The sequence below is a fragment of the Scyliorhinus torazame genome, chromosome 6 (genome assembly GCF_047496885.1).
Source record: "Scyliorhinus torazame isolate Kashiwa2021f chromosome 6, sScyTor2.1, whole genome shotgun sequence".
NCBI lineage: Eukaryota > Metazoa > Chordata > Chondrichthyes > Carcharhiniformes > Scyliorhinidae > Scyliorhinus > Scyliorhinus torazame.
In genome coordinates this window covers 111,454,857-111,477,309 of record NC_092712.1, presented here as the reverse complement: position 1 = coordinate 111,477,309, position 22,453 = coordinate 111,454,857, and the positions used below count along the sequence as shown (strand labels likewise).

Sequence of the window (22,453 nt, the reverse complement as noted above, 5' to 3'; positions counted from 1 at the left end):
GCCCATGGCTGCACAAACCTCCACGGGTCCACACCCACCATCTGGTCCATGAACTCCCACAGGGCCCTGGCCGCCGCCGGCCTCTTTCCCGACCTGGACTTGGAAAGGTCCAAAATCGGGTCCAAGACCCTATTAAAGTCCCCTCCCATAATCAGGTTACTTGACTCCAAGTCCGGGATCTTACCCAACACGCGCCTCATGAAGTCCGCATCGCCCCAGTTTGGGGCATACACATTCACTCGCACCACCTGGGCCCCCTGCAGCTTGCCACTCACCATGATGTACCTGCCCCCCTTGTCCGCCACGATACTCCCTGCCCCAAATGCCACTCGTTTACTTACCAAAGTCTAACCCCGAGTGAAACACCTGTCCCACCCATCCTTTCCTTAGCCTCGTCTGGTCTGCGAGCTTTAAGTGCGTCTCTTGCAACATGGCCACGTCCGCCTTCAACCCCTTTAAATGCCAGAACACGCGGGACCTCTTGACCAGCCCATTCAGGCCCCTCACGTTCCATGTGATCAGCCTGGTCGGGGGGTTGGCCACCCCCATCCTGCCCTACCGACCATCTCCCTTTTTCAGCCAGCCACGTGACCCGCCTCCCAATTCCAGCCCTCCCCTCGGCGGCCCCCCAGCCCGACTCTCCATCCATTCCCCTCACCTGGCTCCCTTTCAATCAGCACAGCAGCACCCCTTCTCGTGCCCTCGCGCCGCCCCCCCCCCCCCCCCCCCCCCCGCGCCAAGCATCCGCTTAGCTCTGATTTCCCCCCACTATACTTCCGTGAGTCAGCTCACCCCGGCCGCTCCCGCGCCCTATATGCCGACCCTAAACATATTGCCTCCTGCGGGCCACCTAACCCCCCCCCCCTTCCCCCACAGGGTAGAGGGGCAAGCGCCAACCGGGACCTTCCCGTGCGCCGGCCAACCCGTCCCGGGTGTTTCCCGCCCCCTAAAACCAAACCCCTGAAAAACAAAACAAACAACAAAACCACCAACCAAACTGGAGCAGACAAGCAAATAATCTTATGCTTTACCCGCCATCTTACCCCCGGCTAAGGAAGGGATGGGTTGTGCAGGTATTCCATTCGGGATTAGACTACAAAACGAGGGGGGTTGCAATCCTGGTCAATAAGCGAGTGTCATTCGAGGTGAGGAATATAGAGGGTGGACCCAGAGGGTAGATATATTATGGTTAGTGGGAAATTAGAGGGAATGGCCATGGTATTGGCAAATACATATGCCCCAAACTGGGAAGACGTTGAGTTTGTTAGACGGGTGCTGGGGAAGATCCCGGACCTGGATTCACATCAATTGCTTATGGGGGGAGGAGATTTCAACAGGTCCTGGAACCAAGGCTGGATCAATCAAGTGCCAGGTCTTGGAAGGTATCAGCAATGGCAAAGGAACTGTGGGGCTTGATGGAGCGCATGGGGTGGTTGATCCATGGATATTTGGGAGGCCAAGGAGTACGGAGTTTTCATTTTACTCCCATGTGCACAAAGTGTATTCCCGGATATAGACTTCTTTGTGTTGGACAAAACGCTGCTGGCTGAAGTGGTGGATGCTAAATATTCAGCAATTGTGGTGTCAGACCATGCCCCACACTCAGTAGACCTGCAAGTTAACAAAGGAAAGGCCCAGCGCCCAGAGTGGGAGGTTAGATGTGGGGCTGTTAGCGGAGGAGGAGGTGTGCGAGTGGGTGAGGTAGGCCATTCGGGCTTATATAAAGATCAATGACACAGGTGAGGTTTCGGCTGGGGTGCTGTGGTAGGCACTGTAGGCGATTATTAGGGGGGGGGGGGACTAATCCTCAATTCGGGCCCATAAGGAGGAGGCTGAGCGGGTGGAGTTAGACAGGCGGGTAGGCGGAATCTTACAGGTGGACAGGAGGTATGAGGAGTCTCCGGATGACGGGCTTCTGAAGGACCGTCAGAGACTGCAGCTGGAATTTGGGCTCCTGTCCACAGGCAAGGCGGAGGGGCAGCTGAGGAGGGTAAAGGGGGCGGTCTATGAATATGGGGAAAATGCCAGCAGGATGCTGGCGCATCAGCTGAGGAAACAGGAGGCGGCGAGAGAGATTGGGAAAGTAAGAGATACAGGAGGGGCGAAGGTAGTTTTGGATCCGGCGGGGGTGAATGATGTGTTTCGGGAATTTTACAGTGGATTGTATAAATCGGAACCCCCAGTCGGGGAGGAGGGTATTAAGCAATTTCTGGGGAGGGCTGGAGTTTCCGAGGATAGATGAGGAGTTGGTGGAGGGTTTGGGAGCCCCAACTGGGCTGAGGGAGATTATAGACGGATTGGGGGCGATGCAATCGGGTAAGGCCTCGGGTCCCGACACATACCCGGTTGAGTTTTATAAACAAATTTCTGGGCTGTTGGGGCCACTCCTGGTAAAGGCTTTTAATGAGTCCAAGAAGCTGGGAGTGCTCCCCCCCTACGTTATCGCAGGCATCGATTTCCTTTATTTTGAAGCGGGATAAGGATGCGGAGAGTTGTGGGTCGTACAGGCCAATCTCCCTGTTGAATGTGGAAGCAAAATTGCTGGCAAAGATCTTGGCCATGCGCATAGAGGATTGTGTTCCAGGGGTTGCTGTTTGTGTTTCAGTGTCTCCCAATCTTTATCCCCAAGGCATTTTTTTGGAAGATGGACGAGGTGGGAGGACAAGGTGGGAGGTCGGGCTATGGGAGAAGGCCCTGAGGAGAGTCAATGCATCTTCGTCGTCTGCCAGGCTCAGCCCGATCCAGTTCAAGGTGGTCCACAGGGGTCATATGACTGTGGCCCGGATGAGTAGGTTTTTTTTAAAAGAGGTGGAGGACAGATGTGGGTGGTACGGGGGAAGTCCGGCAAATCATGTACATATGTTTTGGACGTGTCCAAAGCTGAGGGGATTTTGGCAGGGATTCTCAGATGTGGGCGGTGCGGGGGAAGTCCGATGAATTATGTACATATGTTTTGGACGTGTCCAAAGCCGAGGGGATTTTGGCAGGGATTCTCAGAAGTCATGTCAGAGGTCCTGGAAGGGAGGTGACTCCGAGTCCAGAGGTAGCAATATTTGGAGGGCCGGAAAATCCGGGAGCCGGGAAGGTTTGGGGGGGGGGGGGGGGGGGGGGGGGGAAAGAGAGAGAAAGGCCGACGTTTTGGCCTTTGCCTCCCTGGTGGCCCGGTGACGGATCTTGCTGGGATGGAAGGACTCGGAGCCTCCAAAGTCGGGGGTGTGGGTCAGTGACATGGCAGGGCTTCTCAGGCTAGAGAAGATAAGTATGCTTTAAGTGGTTCATTACAGGGGTTTGCTCAGAGGTGGCAGCCGTTCATTGACTTCTTTAAGGAAAACTGACCATCAACAGGGGTGGGGGGGGGGGGTGGGGGTGGCATGGAAGTGAAGAACAATGGCAGGGAATCTAATATATGGGTAGCTAGGAGTTGGGTATATTATTGTGGGGCCTTTGCACGTGTTGGACCGCTCTGTTGTTTAAAATGTTAAAATTATAAATGCCTCAATAAAATATTTTCTAAAACCAAAAAAATCAATCCTGGTACCATGTCTTATTCTGTAGACTGGCCAGTGTGAATGATGCACTACAGATCATCTAGTTCTTGACCAGTTAAAATAGATTATGAAACAACTGCATGGTAAACATAATTGGAATAAATATATAACAAACTACGAATACTAACTAAAAGCAAGAACCAATCTAAAAATTTTAATCCAGCTAAATTCACTCACTACAAATGCTATTTCCAATTATCTATCACTTTGAATGTTCTGGTCTAATCCATGCTTGCAATTTTTTAAGCATATCTGGGTAAAGGATATGATGGGCCATTGGCGAGGATGGGAGGCATGCATTGACACAGATGGGGCTTGGGGAGTGTGTGGTGGGTGTGGGGGTGAGGCTTTGATTATAATAGAGATGGACTCCCAGCGCTGGGTAATTTCTCAACTCCTACAACCTGCCTCGAAGATGAAAATACAGCCCAATATTTTCAATATTCAAATTTATAACATAACAAAAACACAGAATCTTTACTTACTAATAAACCTTGATTTGCAGCATTTGTATTTCTAGCTGCTGTTAGATTGTTGGACATTTATTAAGAATACAAGAAATAGGAGCTGGAGTAGGCCATTTGGCTCTTCAAGCCTTTTTTAAAATAAATTTAGAATACCCCATTCTTTTCCCCCCCAATTAAGGGGCAATTTAGCATGACCGATCTACCTACCCTGCACATCTTTTTGGGTTGTGAGACCCACGCAAATACGGGGAAAATGTGCAAACTCCATATGGACATTGACCCAGGGCTGGGACCGAACCCGGCTGCTCAGCGCCGTGAGGCTGCAGTGCTAGCCACTGTGCCACCCAGCCCTTCAGGCCTATTCCACTATTGCGTAAGATAATGACTAATTTTCCATGTCAACTCCACTCTCCTATACTATCCCTATATCAATTAATTCTTCGAGACCCAATTCCTGGTCATCGGGATTATATAAAGTCTTACTGAGTTTGGTATAAAAAGTGCTTTTCACAGACCACAGAAGTGTGACCCTGGAGAAACTCATGGAGATGGTCCAATTAACAAAAGGAAACAAACAGACATATACAGGTGGAAAACGTCCTCCGCAGGGAAACGGCACTGTACCCCCAGATACCAGGACATCCGCTAGTTGAGGAGCTGTAGGATGCAGGTGACCTAGGGAGGGGGAAACATGGGGACTGGTAATGGTGAAGGAGGTACGTTCCCCCCTGGATGAGACAAGGAAAAAATGGGAGGAAGAACTAGGCACAGAAGTGGTGTGTGTGTGTGGGGTGTGTGTGTGTGTGGGGGGGGGGGGGGAAAGAGGAGAGAGAGGAGAGGACTCTAGATCAAAGCACTTCACAGGGCAAACTCACCTCCACATACGCAGGGCTGAGCCTAATGCAGCTAAAGATGGAGCACAGAACACACTTAATCAGATTCTTCCCAGAGGTGGAGGACGAATGCGAATGGTACCAGGGAGGCCAACCACACCCACATGCTCCGGGCCTGCCCCAGACTGGTCAGGTTCTGGACAACTTTCTTTGAGGCAATATCCAAAGTTGTGAGGGTGGAGCCATGCACAAATATGGTGGTCTTCAGGGTCTCAGAGCAGCCAGAACTCTTTATGGGGAGGGGGGCCGACACCCTATCCTTCCTAATCGCCAGCCAAAGAATTCTGCTCGGATGGCGATCGGCAGCACCATCCAAAGCTGCAGACTGGTTGTCCGACCTGGCAGAATTCCTCCAACTGGAGAAGATAAAATTTGCCACCCGGGGTTCGGAAGAGGGCTTCCACTTGAAAGGGAAGCCGTTCACCAACTTGTTCCAAGGTCTGTTCATAGCTAGCAACCAGTAGAGCAAGGAGGGGAGCGGAAGGGAGACACACGGATGAGCCACGGAATATACAGGAAAAGGAAAGGGGGTTAGGAAGGGGAGGAGGTGGGGGTGAAGGCCCATAATAATAAACGCGAGGAATAAGAGACGAAGCCGCAGGGGACGAACCCGAGGGCACACAGAAAACCAGAGTGAACAACAAGAACACACTGGTTATTACACGCTCGGGTCACACTGGGGAGGACAGCAGAGGCAGATCGGCCAAAGGGGGACTACGGCTACAGAGGGTGGGGAGACTATATGGGTAGAGATCAGGAATAAGAAGGGTGCAGTCACAATGTTGGGAGTTTACTACAGGCCTCCCAACAGCCAGTGGGAGATAGAGCAGCAGATAGGTAGACAGATTTTGGAAAAGAGTAAAAACAACAGGGTTGTGGTGATGGGAGACTTCAACTTCCCCAATATTGACTGGGACTCACTTAGTGCCAGGGGCTTAGACGGGGTGGAGTTTGTAAGGAGCATCCAGGAGGGCTTCTTAAAACAATATGTAGACAGTCCAACTAGGGAAGGGGCGGTACTGGACTTGGTATTGGGGAATGAGCCCGGCCAGGTGGTAGATGTTTCAGTAGGGGAGCATTTCGGTAACAGTGACCACAATTCAGTAAGTTTGGAGGACAAGGATAAGAGTGGTCCTAGGATGAATGTGCTAAATTGGGGGAAGGCTAATTATAACAATATTAGGCGGGAACTGAAGAACATAGATTGGGGCGGATGTTTGAGGGCAAATCAACATCTGACATGTGGGAGGCTTTCAAGTGGCAGTTGAAAGGAATTCAGGACCGGCATGTTCCTGTGAGGAAGAAGGATAAATACGGCAATTTTCGGGAACCTTGGATAACGAGAGATATTGTAGGCCTCGTCAAAAAGAAAAAGGAGGCATTTGTCAGGGCTAAAAGGCTGGGAACAGACGAAGCCTGCGTGGAATATAAGGAAAGTAGGAAGGAACTTAAGCAAGGAGTCAGGAGGGCTAGAAGGGGTCACGAAAAGTCATTGGCAAATAGGGTTAAGGAAAATCCCAAGGCTTTTTACACGTACATAAAAAGCAAGAGGGTAGCCAGGGAAAGGGTTGGCCCACTGAAGGATAGGCAAGGGAATCTATGTGTGGAGCCAGAGGAAATGGGCGAGGTACTAAATGAATACTTTGCATCAGTATTCACCAAAGAGAAGAAATTGGTAGATGTTGAGGCTGGAGAAGGGTGTGTAGATAGCCTGGGTCACATTGAGATCCAAAAAGACGAGGTGTTGGGTGTCTTAAAAAATATTAAGGTAGATAAGTCCCCAGGGCCTGATGGGATCTACCCCAGAATACTGAAGGAGGCTGGAGAGGAAATTGCTGAGGCCTTGACAGAAATCTTTGGATCCTCGCTGTCTTCAGGGGATGTCCCGGAGGACTGGAGAATAGCCAATGTTGTTCCTCTGTTTAAGAAGGGTAGCAAGTATAATCCCGGGAACTACAGGCCGGTGAGCCTTACTTCAGTGGTAGGGAAATTACTGGAGAGAATTCTTCGAGACAGGATCTACTCCCATTTGGAAGCAAATGGACGTATTAGTGAGAGGCAGCACGGTTTTGTGACGGGGAGGTCGTGTCTCACTAACTTGATAGAGTTTTTCGAGGAGGTCACTAAGATGATTGATGCAGGTAGGGCAGTGGATGTTGTCTATATGGACTTCAGTAAGGCCTTTGACAAGGTCCCTCATGGTAGACTAGTACAAAAGGTGAAGTCACACGGGATCAGGGGTGAGCTGGCAAGGTGGATACAGAACTGGCTAGGCCATAGAAGGCAGAGAGTAGCAATGGAAGGATGCTTTTCTCATTGGAGGGCTGTGACCAGTGGTGTTCCACAGGGATCAGTGCTGGGACCTTTGCTCTTTGTAGTATATATAAATGATTTGGAGGAAAATGTAACTGGTCTGATTAGTAAGTTTGCAGACGACACAAAGGTTGGTGGAATTGCGGATAGCGATGAGGACTGTCGGAGGATACAGCAGGATTTAGATTGTTTGGAGACTTGGGCGGAGAGATGGCAGATGGAGTTTAATCCGGACAAATGTGAGGTAATGCATTTTGGAAGGTCTAATGCAGGTAGGGAATATACAGTGAATGGTAGAACCCTCAAGAGTATTGAAAGTCAAAGAGGTCTAGGAGTACAGGTCCACAGGTCATTGAAAGGGGCAACACAGGTGGAGAAGGTAGTCAAGAAGGCATACGGCATGCTTGCCTTCATTGGCCGGGGCACGGGGCATTGAGTATAAGAATTGGCAAGTCATGTTGCAGCTGTATAGAACCTTAGTTAGGCCACACTTGGAGTACAGTGTTCAATTCTGGTCGCCACACTACCAGAAGGATGTGGAGGCTTTAGAGAGGGTGCAGAAGAGATTTACCAGAATGTTGCCTGGTATGGAGGGCATTAGCTATGAGGAGCGGTTGAATAAACTCGGTTTGTTCTCACTGGAACGAAGGAGGTTGAGGGGAGACCTGATAGAGGTATACAAAATTATGAGGGGCATAGACAGAGTGGATAGTCAGAGGCTTTTCCCCAGGGTAGAGGGGTCAATTACTAGGGGGCATAGGTTTAATGTGAGAGGGGCAAGGTTTAGAGTAGATGTACGAGGCAAGTTTTTTTACGCAGAGGGTAGTGGGTGCCTGGAACTCGCTACCGGAGGAGGTGGTGGAAGCAGGGACGATAGTGACATTTAAGGGACATCTTGACAAATACATGAATAGGATGGGAATAAAGGGATACGGACCCAGGAAGTGTAGAAGATTGTAGTTTAGTCGGGAGCATGGTCGGCACGGGCTTGGAGGGCCGAAGGGCCTGTTCCTGTGCTGTACATTTCTTTGTTCTTTGAGACAAGTGTACGTAAATATAGATAATGATCTTATTTTGTTCTGTTTTCTTTTTCTCTCTTTGGCTTTTCTTTTTTGTAATCTTAAATTTTCCTTGGCTGTTTTTGCTATATATTATGTGCGGCTATGCAACTTGTGAACTCAAATGTGAAACAAACTGTGAAAACCGATGAAAACATTTTGTTTAAAAAAAAGTGTTTTTCTCCCCTTTACAGTATAAATTATATAAACTCCACATCTGCTTAAAATCAATGTGTTTGTGCTTTCAAAATTTCTCAGCACATTTAAAATGGTGGATGCCATGCATACATCTCAAAATCAAAATTCAAGGTAAACATATGCTTACAGCAACATCAGAAGAAATTGAATTTACCTTGTGGGTTGACTAATCACTCGTGGTACAGCATTGTGCAAATCTATACATTAACCTGGAAAATATGGAAATATTCAGCTGCCAGAAGTTGCTATTGTGAGTTTTTGCAAACCAAGGATATGGTTATCTAGACAACGGGTGAAAACTTGCAACACAAATATATATTTGTACATTAGAACTGAGAGGCAATTGTCAGCTTTTTGTTCCAAATAGACAAAGAAGCTCAGCTCCATTACAGCATTCTTCACACGCAACCGCATGGGGGATTTGGCCCTGTGCCCAGGCATAGATAATGGTCTGCCATTTCCCTGCAAGGAGGGAGACTTAATTATGTGTGCCAGCTGAATAGCCAACCGCCCTATACAGATGTAGCATTAGAGCAAGTGCAGCTGGGATAATGCACTTATGGAAGTAACCTGAAGAAAAATATTTTCCTTTCAGCTGATAAGGCTTGAAATCTGTATTTAGAGACACAAAACACTGAAGGGGAAGCATGTTCAAATCCGCCCGTTTACAAGATGAACGCTATGCCTGAATAGGATTGTCTACGCAATCATTAATTGTGATGTCAATGAATCACCTAAACTTCCTGGATCAACATTTGCACGTAGATACAATTTGCACATTTTTCTGGTCCTCTAGCACTAGATATTCCGGACAGATCTTAATAAAACTTTTTTTTTTACAAATTACCAAATTTGTAGATGTTTGGGAATTTTTTTCATTATTATGCACATACAGGTACTGGGGAGTGGAGCACTTATACACCCAGTATCAGTAGCATCAAGCTTTCAGAGCACAGCATATAGATGCAGAGTTAAGCTCCGCTTGCAATAGGCTTTGGCCCCCGACCTCAAAGTCACCCCATTAATGCCAAACTCATGCCAATCTGCTGCTCCCTTGCCAGTAAGAAAAGGGTTGAAACTGTCTAAATTCCTCTCATGTAAGATCCGTTAATCCAATCAGTCTGGGCTAGTATCAACCAAGACGCCAAGACAAAAGACCAGTTTCAAACCCACTGCATCAGCCAACATCCCTTCACCAGCAAGCTTGGCTTTTTGGAAAAGAAATTCCAATCTTCGCTGATAACCACAGTTGGTAAATATGCTGCTTAAGGTGGTTTTAAGTCAGGCAAAAGAAAAATATCCCTACTTTAACCTGCACTGCTGGTCAATGGCAGCAATATAATAGTTCTTACCAAGGGGGTAACAAGAGAGAAATATCCTGATTGCTATTAGATGCCCAGTATTTGAATGTCCTTGTTTCTGCCACATAGCACAATATTTGTGCCAGCTCTATCATCAGTAACCAAAACTGCCTGCCCAGGTTCACACATGCATAATGGTCATTCATGTGAGGTACTAAAACACCACAACCTTTCTTACCTGGTCTGGCCTACATGGGTCTCCAGACCCACAGCAATATGATTGACTCTCAACTGCCCTCTACAATGGCCTAGTAAGCCACTTGTTCAAGGGCAATTAGAATGGGCAACAAATGCTGGCCATGCCAGCAGTGCCCAAGCCCCATGAAAGAATTAAAAAATAGGGGTTAGTTATATCTCAAGGACATGCACAGAATATTGAAGCATGATTATTTGGAATATTCATTCTAAATTATGTTGTGATCAAACTAAGCTCTATTTGTCCTTTATCTAATTGGAACAATTATTCCCATGCAGCTACAGCAACCAACAATATGGAAAATTGCACAGGTATGTTCTATCCACAAAAACACAGGACAGTTATCGCCTACTCAGTCTATTCTCAATCATCATCATAATAATAATAATCGCTTATTGTCACAAGTAGGCTTCAATGAAGTTACTGTGAAAGGCCCCTGCAGTGTGATGGAAAATCATTGACATTGCTATCAAGCAGAACTGACTCGGCTACAACCTGCTCACCGAGTCTTAGTTTGGGTCTCGCCAAGGCCAGTTAATTTCAAACCTCATTGCAGCCTTGGTTCAATCTTTGACAAAACAACTGACTTCCAGTGGGGAGGTGAGAGTGACTGTTCTTAACATCGAGGCACTATTTGACCATGTGTGGCATTAAAGAATCTTAGTAAAACTGAAGTAAAAAGAAATTAGGGGGGAAACCTTCCACTGTTTGGAATTATACCAAACATAAAGGATGATGGTTGTGCTTGTTGGAGGCCAATCATCTCAGTCCCACAATATCGCTGCAGGAGTTCCTCGGGGTAGTGTCCTGGGCCCAACCATCTTCAGCTGCTTTGATTACCTTCTCCTTATGATAATGTCATAACTGGATATTCACTGGTGATTGCAGTAACGTACGTGACTCCTCAGACATTGAAGTTGCCTGCACTTGTATGCAGCAAGACCTGGACAATATCCAGGCTTGGCTGGATAAGTGGCAAGTAACATGCACGCCACACAAATGCCAGGCAATGATCATCTCCAACAAGAGGATTTAACCATTTCCTCATGATGCTCAGCATCACCATCACTGAATCTCGCATGATCAACATCCTGGGGGTTACCATTGACCAGAAATTAATTGGCCCAGCTAGATAAATACTGTGCCTACAAGAGCAGGTCCGACACTGGGAATTCCACAGGTGTGTAACCACCCCCGACTCCCCAAAGCCTTTCCACCATCTACATGACAACAAATCAGGAGTGCAATGGAATACTCTCCACTTGCCTGGATGACTGCAGCTCATACAATTCTCGGGACGCTCGATACCATCCTGGACAAAGCAGCCAACTTGAGTTCTTTATTCATTCAGGAGTTGTGGGGGTTACCGGGTAGGCCAGCATTTATTGCCCATTTCATTTGTCCTTGAGGAGGTGGTGAAGAGCTGCTTTCTTGAACTGCAGCAATCCATGTGGTGTAGGTACACCCACAATGCTGTTACGGAGGGAGTTTGAACATTTTGACTAAGCAACAGTGAAGTATTGGCGATATCTTTTCAAGTCAGAATGGTGGCGACCTGGAGGGGAACTTGCAGTGGTGGTGTTCGCACGTTTCTGCTGCCCTTGTCCTTCTAGATTATAGTGGGTTTGTAAGCAGCTGCCTAATAAGGTTTGGCAAGTTCCTGCAGTGCATCTTGTTGGTACACACCGCTGCTACTGTGCATCAGTGGTCGAGGGGGTGAATGTTTGTGGATGGGTGTCAATCCCGTAGGAGGTTTTGTCCTGGATGGTGTCAAGATTCTGGAATATTGTTGGAGCTGCACTCATCAGGGGGCAGTTACTCGTCGTGAGATTCCTAGCCTCTGACCTACTCTTGTATCCACAGTATTTAAATGGCTAGTCCAGTTCAGTTTCTGATCAATGGTAAGCCCTCAGAGTGTTGATGGTGAGGGATTCAGCAACGATAATGCCATTATTGAATGTTAAGGACCGATAGTTATAGATTCTCTTGTTGGAGATGGTTATTGCCTGGCACTTGTGTGGTACAAATATTAATTGTTGCTTGTCAGCCCAAGCCTGGATATTGCCCAGAGCCTGCTGCATTTGGCCATGGGACGCTTTAGTATCCAAGGAGTCATGAATGGTGCTGAACAACGTACAATCATCAGCGAGCAAAGAAGGTCATTGATGAAGCAGCTGAAGATTCTTGGTCCTAGGACTCGACCTAGTGGAACCCACTGATTGATGCCCTGGAATGGAGATGATTTTGTTTGGCACCACATCAACCAGCCTAAACATTCAGACCCTCAATTACCGACACACTGTGCCAGCAGTGGGTACTATAGTCAAGGTGCATTGCAGCAACATGCCAGCCTTCTCTGATAACACCTTCCAACACCTCCTCAACCAGTCATCTAGAAAGGGAAGACAACAGATGCCTGGGAACACCGCCACCTGTAAGCACATCTCCAACCAACTCCCTTGGAACTATATCGCCGTTCCTTCACTGTCACTGGGCCAAAATCCTGGAACTCCCTTCCTAACAGCACTGTGGATGTACCTCCACCAGCTGGACTGCAGCAGTTCGAGGAGATAGCTCACCACCACCTTCTCACGGGAAATTAGGAATGAAAACAAACGCTGCCTTCGCCAGAGGTGCTCACACCCTATGAAAATATCAAAAAATATTTGTCAGTTTTTCGATTTTTGTTCACATACTGACCTGTAGCACAACCCAATTCAGCCTGTCCAATGGCTTTTTTCAGAAGATTGGCATAGTTTACGTTTCTTGTGTGGACTTTCCAAATCAATAATACCAGCATTTCCACACATTTAAGCTTGGTGGAGATGCAAACCAGATTCCCACCACCTTCTCTTCCACCACGTTTGCCCACATATGAGCAAGAAGACAAGAAAGCCACGTAAATCAAGAGAACATGATCTCTGCCTTGTTTCCTCTCATATGCACTCCTTGGTTGCTATTACCATGGGGTCCAGAGGCTGGGGTCATGCTCAACAAAGAAGGGCAATCTTCCCCTTATTTCCCTGGATCTTCCAAGTCAAATCTCTGCCCCAAAGCTGGCTTCACTTAGTCAGTGCAGGGGAAGACAGGATATCCAGAGATATGCCCCATTTGGAATGAGGCAGTAAGCAGTGGTTCCACTATGGATGCTATATGAAAGAGGTATTTGACAAATTTACATAAATATGTAGGCTTGCTCTATGAAGTTTGATATTTCATTGGACACATTTGTAGCAATTTTAAGCTAATCTACCCATCGGGAAACTTGAAGGGATTAGACACAACGCTGGTTTTACAACCAACCAAATATGACTCAGAAACCCAGGGAGAGTAATATTGGGCAGGGTGCAAAAATCACTATTCTATCCGATCCTGTAGATTTCTCACCCAGCAAGTTAGATTAAAATGTCCACCATTGAACCCGTAATCTCAGATTTCAAGTGGAGCCACAGTTGGCATTGGGCTGAAGGAATCCTATTAAGGGAAATGTCTGGTGACAAATTAAAATAACGCTTATTATTATACTTTGAACACTATGTAGATTTATATTACAGTAAAATACTTGCGGATCAGATGCTACTTTATATAAAAATTAAAAAGTTAGTGTCGTGTTGGGTGCTCTGCTACACAGACGAACCAACACGGTTGTGGAAGTTACAACTCAGTTTTATTACTAACAATATTAACATTTGTAAACTGGTTACTGTGGTTCGTTCATTACCTTCTAACCTGTGGACCCAGCCCTAACACTATCTTGGAGAGGCATTCAGCACATGGTGAATGTCTGAGTGGCTTGCTGTGAGCTCTGTTCCCTGAGCTGTCTCCTGCTGGAATGAATCGGAAGTGTTGTGTTCCCCGTTTTATAGTGTGTCTGCTCTTGCTTGTGATTGGCTGTGATGTTGCGTGTGTATTGATTGGTCCGTTGATCTGTCCATCAGTGTGTATGTGTGTTTGCACCATGATGTTTATCTGAATATCATGACAGTTAGGATATATAAAAGGGTATTACTGTTTACTGAAGTCACGAACTACCATTTTCTGTTGAAAAACCATAGTTTTACAGCTTTTATGTTGCGATGTGCAATTATTATATGCTAAACATAAATAGAAAATGTTCACAGTATTTTTAAACATAATTATGAATTTGAGATTTGAAACAGATGCTCACTCTTCCAAAAATAAAATTGGACACATTTTCAGCCTCAAGGTCTATCCAAATGTACATATTGCAAATTCTTAACTTGTTTTACAAAATGTTCCGTGTGAACGTCAACACCAGGAAAGACCAATTTCTCATCCTCGGCAGTCAAACCGCCAGGATTGTCTTCAGCAATGAAAGATACCGAGGTGAGCAACTCAGGGGAAAATTTAAGAGAGCATGAAGATGTACTCCCCCTCCCATTTCTCAAAGGCATTTATTCTTTAGTAATAAAAGCATCGATTGGCAATGTAAGAGAGGCCTTTTGACTGGCCTGGGGCAATTGGAGTTAACAGGTCACATGACAAAACCTCCAGGCATACGGCCAATTAAAGTTGATGAAGAAGCTGCACTCTGAAAGCTAGTGATTCCAAACAAACCTGTTGGACTTTAACCTGGTGTTGTAAGACTTCTTATTGTACAGTTGCAGCAACACGTCCCTACTTTCATACTCTAGAGAAGACATAGATCAGCACTACTTTGAAACCTAACTTTGAGATGAAAGAGCAACTTCCAACCCATGTTATCACATCTGACTGAAGCAAGGCCAGGTAAGGATGGCAGATTTCCATCCTTCAAGGACATTAATAAACCAGATGGTAGTTTCATAATCTGAGAGTAGCTTTCAATTCATGATTTTATTAATTGAAATTCGCTTGTCACAAGTAGGCTTCAAATGAAGTAACTGTGAAAACCCCTAGTCGCCACATTCAGGCGCCTGTTCGGGAAGCCTGGTACGGGAATTGAACCGTGCTGCTGGCCTGCCTTGGTCTGCTTTCAAAGCCAGCGATTTAGCCGTGTGCTAAACCAGCCCCTAAATTGAATTTAAATTCCACCAGCTGTCATGGTGGGAGTTTAATCTATGTCCCCAGAACATCAGCCTAGGTCTGTGGATTACTAATCCAGTGACATTAACACTATGCCACCCATCGCCTTTGTTGACTCACTGAAAACTGAATAAAAATGCCACCATGCCAGTTAAACAGCTATATTGGCAAGATTTTATCAGTATCTATAGGAGCTTTCTGTTGATTGCAGCCTGTTGAGATTTTTTTGTACAATTATAAAATTAAAAACATGAAAAATGTTTCTAGGTGGAATTTAGATTCAGAAAATGAAGCCTTTTTTTCTGTACCTCTTCAAAGATGACTGTTCATACAGTTTTCATCTACATATCCCAATGGAACAATTCCTTCAGATTTTATGTATTTCTGAGGGATGTGCTTCCTAGGCTGTATCAGGCTCTGGTCAGACCCCCATTTGGAGTATTGTGAGCAGTTTGGGCCCCGTGTCTAAGGAAGGATGTGCTGGCCTTGGAAAGAGTCCAGAAGAGGTTCACAAGAACGATCCCTGGAATGAAGAGCTTGTCATATGAGGCAAGGCTGAGGACTCTGGGTCTGTTTAGAACTCATTGGCGTTTAGAAGGATGAAGGGGGATCTTATTGAAACTTACAGGATACTGCGAGGCCTGGATAGAGTGGATGTGGAGAGGATGTTTCCATTTGTAGGAAAAACTAGAATTAGAGGGCACAATCTCAAACTAAAGGGACGATCCTTTAAAACAGAGCGGAGGAGGAATTTCTTCAGCCACAGGGTGATGAATTTGTGGAACTCTTTGCCGCAGAAGGTGGTGGAGGCCAAATCAGAGTGTCTTTAAGACAGAGTTAGATAGGTTCTTGATTAATAAGGGGATCAGGAATTATGGAGAAAAGGCAGGAGAATGGGGATGAGCAAAATATCAGCCATGATTGAATGGCGGAGAAGACTCAATGGGCAAGTGGCCTAATTTTGCTCCTATGTTTTATGGTTTTTATCACGCTGTTCACTCTGTAAATTACTATATTTATAGTAATTAATCTACACGACACACTATCAGACAGAATGGCCTGATAGATGGAAATTAATAACCAAACAGGTTTGCCTCATGAGTAGCTCAGCAATACTGGTCTCATTTCTGGTTCCCTGTCTATGCTAAAATGCCAATAGTCCACAAATGCCCTCAGGATTCCTAGATTATGGAGCAAAAAGGAGCAGCCTGGGTTTTTGTCCCTGATCATTAATCAATATCTCCTGCTGAATATGCACATTTGGTCATCAGACAAAGGAGAGCACAGAGCTCAGCTGTGTGTCATACCCTTTGAAGGTATGTCAAATTATCAACTTTCTGTCCATACTTTTAAAAATTGAACACAACCTGTTAACAATGCTACTGCAAATCATGTGGCTTCTGGAATTGGACCACAGACAGTATTAAGTATCGGACAAATACCTCATTAAATATGGACATGGGGAGGGTACCTCACAGCTATTTGTGGAATTCACACGTCTAATTGTTTAAGGATGGGCGAACACCTAAAGACTGACACGAAGCCAGACTGCCTGTCTCCATGTTTCATACTGAACATAAGGAAAGATTGAAACTGAAAGGCGACAATGAACTTACCAGTATATTACCATGGTCTCCCCCATCCAGCCTAGACTTGGCCTCAGAAGTGTTAAGTGGCCATGTGATCACTAGTTTCAGGGCGAACACCTAAAGACTGACACGAAGCCAGACTGCCTGTCTCCATGTTTCATACTGAACATAAGGAAAGATTGAAACTGAAAGGCGACAATGAACTTACCAGTATATTACCATGGTCTCCCCCATCCAGCCTAGACTTGGCCTCAGAAGTGTTAAGTGGCCATGTGATCACTAGTTTCAGGGTCTGCACCTCTACTATCCCATGAACCACCAGATTCAAGAGAATCATCAGTCACCAGCCCATCTGAAAACCAGACTCTGAAACCAGCTGCAACTCACCAAGCAGTCAAAATACTTAAACTATCCCAGTTTCAAAGTTCACCTGACAACCAACCCCTTGATATTCAACAATAAACTTTACAACTTGCTGTGAACTCTTCACTTTACAGGCATGGCAGGGGTGGCACAGTAGCACAGTGGTTAGCACTGTTACTTCACAGCTCCAGGGTCCCAGGTTCAATTCCTGACTTGGGTCACTGTCTGCATGCTCTCGCTGAGTCGGCCTGGGTTTTCACCGGGTGCTCCGATTTCCTCCCACAGTCCAAAGATGTGCAGGTTAGGTGGATTGGCCATGCTAATTTGCCCTTAATGTCCAAAAAAAGGTTAGGTGGGGTTACTGGGTAGGATGAAGGTGTGGGCTTAAGTGTGATGCTCTTTCCAAGGGCCGGTGCAGACTCGATGGGCCGAATGACCTTCTTCTGCACTGTAAATTCTATGATGCTATGACATGTCCTTCACTTCAACTTCAAATCATCGAATCCCACAGGCCTGCCACATGGGACACCTTAAATCATAAATCAGAAACGGAAGTAACTGCAAGCTGTAAAGGTGCAGTACCTTGGTATGTATCCAATCTTTGTGCACGTGTATCTGTGATGTTTTGTTAACTCAGGGCAAAATGGGAGATTAAATAACCTTCTTTATTTTAAATTCTCAAACTTTGCTGCTGAATTATTTAATTGGAACACACTCCCAAGCGTTAAAAAAAAGAAATTTCTTTCCATACAAAATGTACGGGCATAATGGTTATCTTTATAAATCATAGAATTCCTACAGTGCAGAAGGAGGCTATTCGGCCCACTGAGTCTGCACCGACCCTCTGGTAGAGCACCCTACCTAGGTCCACTCCCCGGCACTAACCTCGTAACCTAACAAGTACTTCCTGGACACTAAAGGGCAATTGATCATGGCCAATCCATCTAACCTACACATCTTTGGGCAGTGGGAGGAAACCCATTTAGACACGGGGAGAACGTACAAACTCTACACAGACACCCAAAGCCAAAACTGAACCCGGGTCCCTGGTGCTGTGAGGCATCAGTGTTAATCACTGCGCCACCGTGCTGCCAATAAATTCTGTATGTGAGCCCTCTCAGTCGCCTTACACAGGATATAACGTGAATTAAAATGAGGCATTGGAAGCTATCTGATACCTATGGAACTTATCGTGAAATTCTGCCTTCACGAGAGTAGAGAATTATGGAAAAACGGATAAAAATCAGCCGATTCATTTGCAATACAGCTTTTGCACAGAGTTTCTCCACTGATTATAAAGGCGACATATCTCACTGGTTATTCCGCTAAACAACTGATTCATGTAGACATTCATGTGATGGTGTAATTCCTGCAACTGTATTAAGAGGGTTTTTTTAGACGCAATACTGCTGGGAAACATTTATTGTTGTCCATGGGGAGTTGAGCGAGTGTCACAAATCGGGCAGTTTATTTAATCCACAATGGTAGATTAATGGTGCTGCCCATTTTTGCCCCTGGAAAACAGAACCATTTTGCAAAGAATTTAATGCTCTCTAAATTTTAACTAAAGAAAACTTCCAAAAAAGATAGGAAAATCCTCCATATTGTGCATGCACACCAAGGTTCTTCAAAAGAATATAGATTATAGGGTACACAGTCATCTGTTCCCAACACATTAACATCTGTCCAAACTTGGATCAGCATCTAACCATTGGTTGAGGTCAGTTTAACTTGATGCTACTTCTAATTCAGTATTCATGATTGTGCTAGATTATAGTGTACAGCTGAAATCAGCCTACTGCTTTTCACAGTTAGACTGCAATATAATGATATGGCCAGCACATTTTGCAAAGCTTACTACAGCTATTCATCAGATTTCCAGATTACAAGCATGAACCTGTCCATCTCTAGTTACTGCAACAACAAAAAAAAACTCCCTTCCTTTTGAACACTGAAAAAAAAAAAATATATATATATAAAACTTATGGCCTCGAGCAGCAAAATGGGAAATGAACACAAATACTAAATGAATACAAATGAACCCAAATCGGAGGTCAACATTTCAGGGGCAACAAAAACAAAGAAAAACTTTCTGAACCACATTATAACCATCACTTGCAGGCCAAAGAGCAACGCAGAAATCAAAAAGCTACAGACACTATTGACAATAGCAAGATTTCTTTGTCCCAGTAGAACAGTAGGAAGGCGTACAGAACACTCTAAAGATGATAATGTGCTGAAACCAAGCATGAACAGTCCTCCATCTATTCACTAGGGAAAACAGAAACAGATTTTCCACATTCAAAGGAGAATTTCGACATCAATGAGGTGGAGTTTCTCAACATGGTAAAAGAGCTCAAAGAAATCTCCAGGATGCTATTATAATGGAAGAGAGAAGGAATAGGTTAGTGGGATTCTGTTGGCCACCATAAACACTGGAGAGATAGCCCTAATTTAACAAGTTAATGCGGCACCCAATTTAAAATGGATGACAAAAAGTACCCAAGAAACTGCAAATATCTTAATTCTGCATTGCCACAAAGTACAATGGAAGCAGTAAATTTCAAGAGCGTCTGAATGATAAGTTAGTAAATAGCATTACTGGATGTTAATTCCTTTACTTTTCTTATGAATGGTTTCTTAAGTGGACCACGGGAAGTACTATTATCTGTATACTTTCACCCCCAAAAAAGGTTTTACAAAGTTCCACGGCAAAGGTGTGGTAGCCTGCAGCTAGACTGCACAACTAAACTGCAAGTCACAGATCAACTTCGAAGGTAGCAAATGCCGTAGGAGTCGAATTCAACACACAACACCCCCCCCCCGAGAGTGAGCGACAGAAGCCCAACTTCAAGACCACAAGAATGAAATTTGAGACTGATGTGCAGAACAGGCCTCCAGTTAATACAAAGCGGAAGCAAGCATTTGCTAGTCAGAAAGGCCAAATAGTCTTTCTCTCCCCACCAGACCATCATTCATCCATCCATACAAATTAGCTAAAATAGTCAAGATCTTTAAAAATATGCATGAATTTGGCAGTTACATTCGTAAAAAGGGAGCATTTCCTCTCATTCGCCTGATTCCCCAATGCTGACTGGATTTACCCTGGAATGCCTGCACATTCGGAAGATCCCAGAAGAAATTAGCAGAATTGTTGGTTTGGAAAATACTCTGCAGGCAGCAGCATTGCCGCTGACTGGAAGATCTAGGCCACTGAGTACAAAAGCAGGGAACCTTTATAGGCTTTTCACAGTAACTTCATTGCAGTGTTAATGTAGGCCTACTTGTGGCAATAAAGATTAGTATAAAGCCCTGGTTGGACTATTGCATCCAGCTCTGGACACCACACTTTAGGAAGAAGACAGAGGAGATTTACTAGAATGGTCCCAGGGATGAGGGATTTTGAGGTTAGGTTGGGAAAGTTAGAGCTATTCTTGGAGAAAATGAACTTTGAGGGAGATGCAGAAGATTATGACAGGTTTCAATAAGGTGGACAGAGAAAGGCTGTTTTAGTTGGCTAATGATTCAAGGGCTAGAGGACACATTAAGGTTTTGGGCAAGAGATACAGGGAGGATGTAACAAAGAACTTTTTTAAAAATTCAGCGAGTTGTAAGGAGCCAAAACTTTCTGCTTTATGAGGGGCTGGAAGGGAAGAAGATCAATGATTTCAAAAGGAAATTGTGTGAGCACTTGGGAGAAACTTCAAGGATACAGGGGTACAGCAGGCGAATGGGTCTGACCAGATTGCTCTGCATAGAGCTGGCATGGACGCAATGGGCTGAATGACCTCTTCTGTGCGGTTATGACACCAGATCTTGGTTTAAGAGTCAAGGTAAGTCGAGGAGGCACAACACAGAACGCAGGTTGGGCAGCGAGTTCCACATGTGAAAGCTGAAACCCCAATTGGGGGAAGCAAGGCCAAGCTGGAAAGAACAGTGGGAGCGGCCCCAGTTTTATGCACACCATTGAAACACACTGAACCCCCAGTCTTGCCGATCACACACACACGTCTGCCACAAACATCCGCAACCCAGTCTAACGCACCATACTCAATCACGTGGAGGCCACATTTCCTGAAGCATTTGGAAGATGCTCTGCCCCCTGGCCAGTTTCACACTGGCTCACTGTCCGGGGGAAGAGTCACCAATGTGGTTAATTCGTGCACAGAATCGTTTAAATATACAGCGAACAAAACAAAAAAAACACAAAAAAATATGGAAACAACGTTGCTTAATCCCCCCACGCCGACAGAAAAGAATCCAACTTCTGGTTTGAAAGTCCAATTGCCGAAAAATCTCCTTTGACACAATTTGCCCCGTTCAGTTGTGTAACAAGGCCCCAAACGAGGGCAACTGCTCTGGTTTATGCCACTGCATACATACCGCCCCGTATCCAGGATAAGCCATTGTTTCAGTCTGCAGGTCAGTATCAGCCTCGGGGTGCAGTTCCAGCTCCGCTTCCTCTTCCCCCAACTCGCAACACACAAATCACTTTCACTCTCACCGCGGGGGAGGGGGGCAGCTCCGCCACGCCAAGCCAAGCGTCCCACACGTGCCAAGGATAATTCTACCTCGTTCAGCAATCTTTGAATTGATGTGCTAAAAGAGTTTGGGGATTTAATTGATCGCGGCCTCTGTCCTTTTTTCCCCTGTCTCTGGGGTTTCCTCCTCAGTCCCTCCCCACAATCTCTCACAATGGTATCTCCCACAGTGTATCCACTTCGGGCGCGGCTTCCTATTGAAAAGCTGCTGTCTGTCTGGCTGAGAGCTGGGGACAGCTTTCGGCGCCGTACCTTTCGGACATGCTTGGTGGGACTTGTCGGTTTTGCTTATTCCGTTAGGAATCTGTTTTAATTATGAACAGCCCCGATTTCCCCTCCCGCCAGCCGCCCGTAAACAGAAAGGTGTTTTCGTAATGTTTGATCCCCCCCCCGTTAATAAGTATTTTCCCCAACCCTCCAATTTTGGAATAATCCGATACTCTATTAATAAACTTGGATTGGATTTGGTTATTGTCACGTGTACCGAGGTACAGTGAAAAGTATTTTTCTGTGAGCAGCTCAACAGATCATTAAGTACATGGGAAGAAAAGGGAATAGAAGAAAATACATAATAGGGCAACACAAGGTATACAATGTAACTACATAAGCACCGGCATTGGATGAAGCATACAGGGTGTAGTGTTAATGAGGTCAGTCCATAAGGATCATTTAGGAGTCTGGTAACAGCGGGGAAAAAGCTGTTTTTGAGTCTGTCCGTGCATGTTCTCAGACTTCTGTACCTCCTGCCCGATCGAAGAAGTTGGAAGAGTGAGTAAGCCGGCTGGGAGGGGTCTTTGATTATGCTGCCCGCTTTCCCCAGGCAGCGGGAGGTGTAGATGGAGTTAATGGATGGGAGGCAGGTTCGTGTGATGGACTGGGCGGTGTTCACGGCTCTCTGAAG

General features: G+C 45.7%; 1 protein-coding gene across 1 annotated transcript in view; it reads right to left on the bottom strand.

Annotated features, from left to right (window-relative positions):
- LOC140424954 (sorcin-like) overlaps positions 1-21,684 on the bottom strand; it is an 85,582-nt gene extending 63,898 nt beyond the window's left edge. Inside the window, exon 1 of the mRNA XM_072508675.1 lies at positions 21,395-21,684. Within this exon, the coding sequence (XP_072364776.1) occupies positions 21,395-21,418 (24 nt within the window). The 5' untranslated portion in view covers positions 21,419-21,684. The remainder of the gene's footprint in view (positions 1-21,394) is intronic.
- Positions 21,685-22,453: the final 769 nt, after the last annotated feature.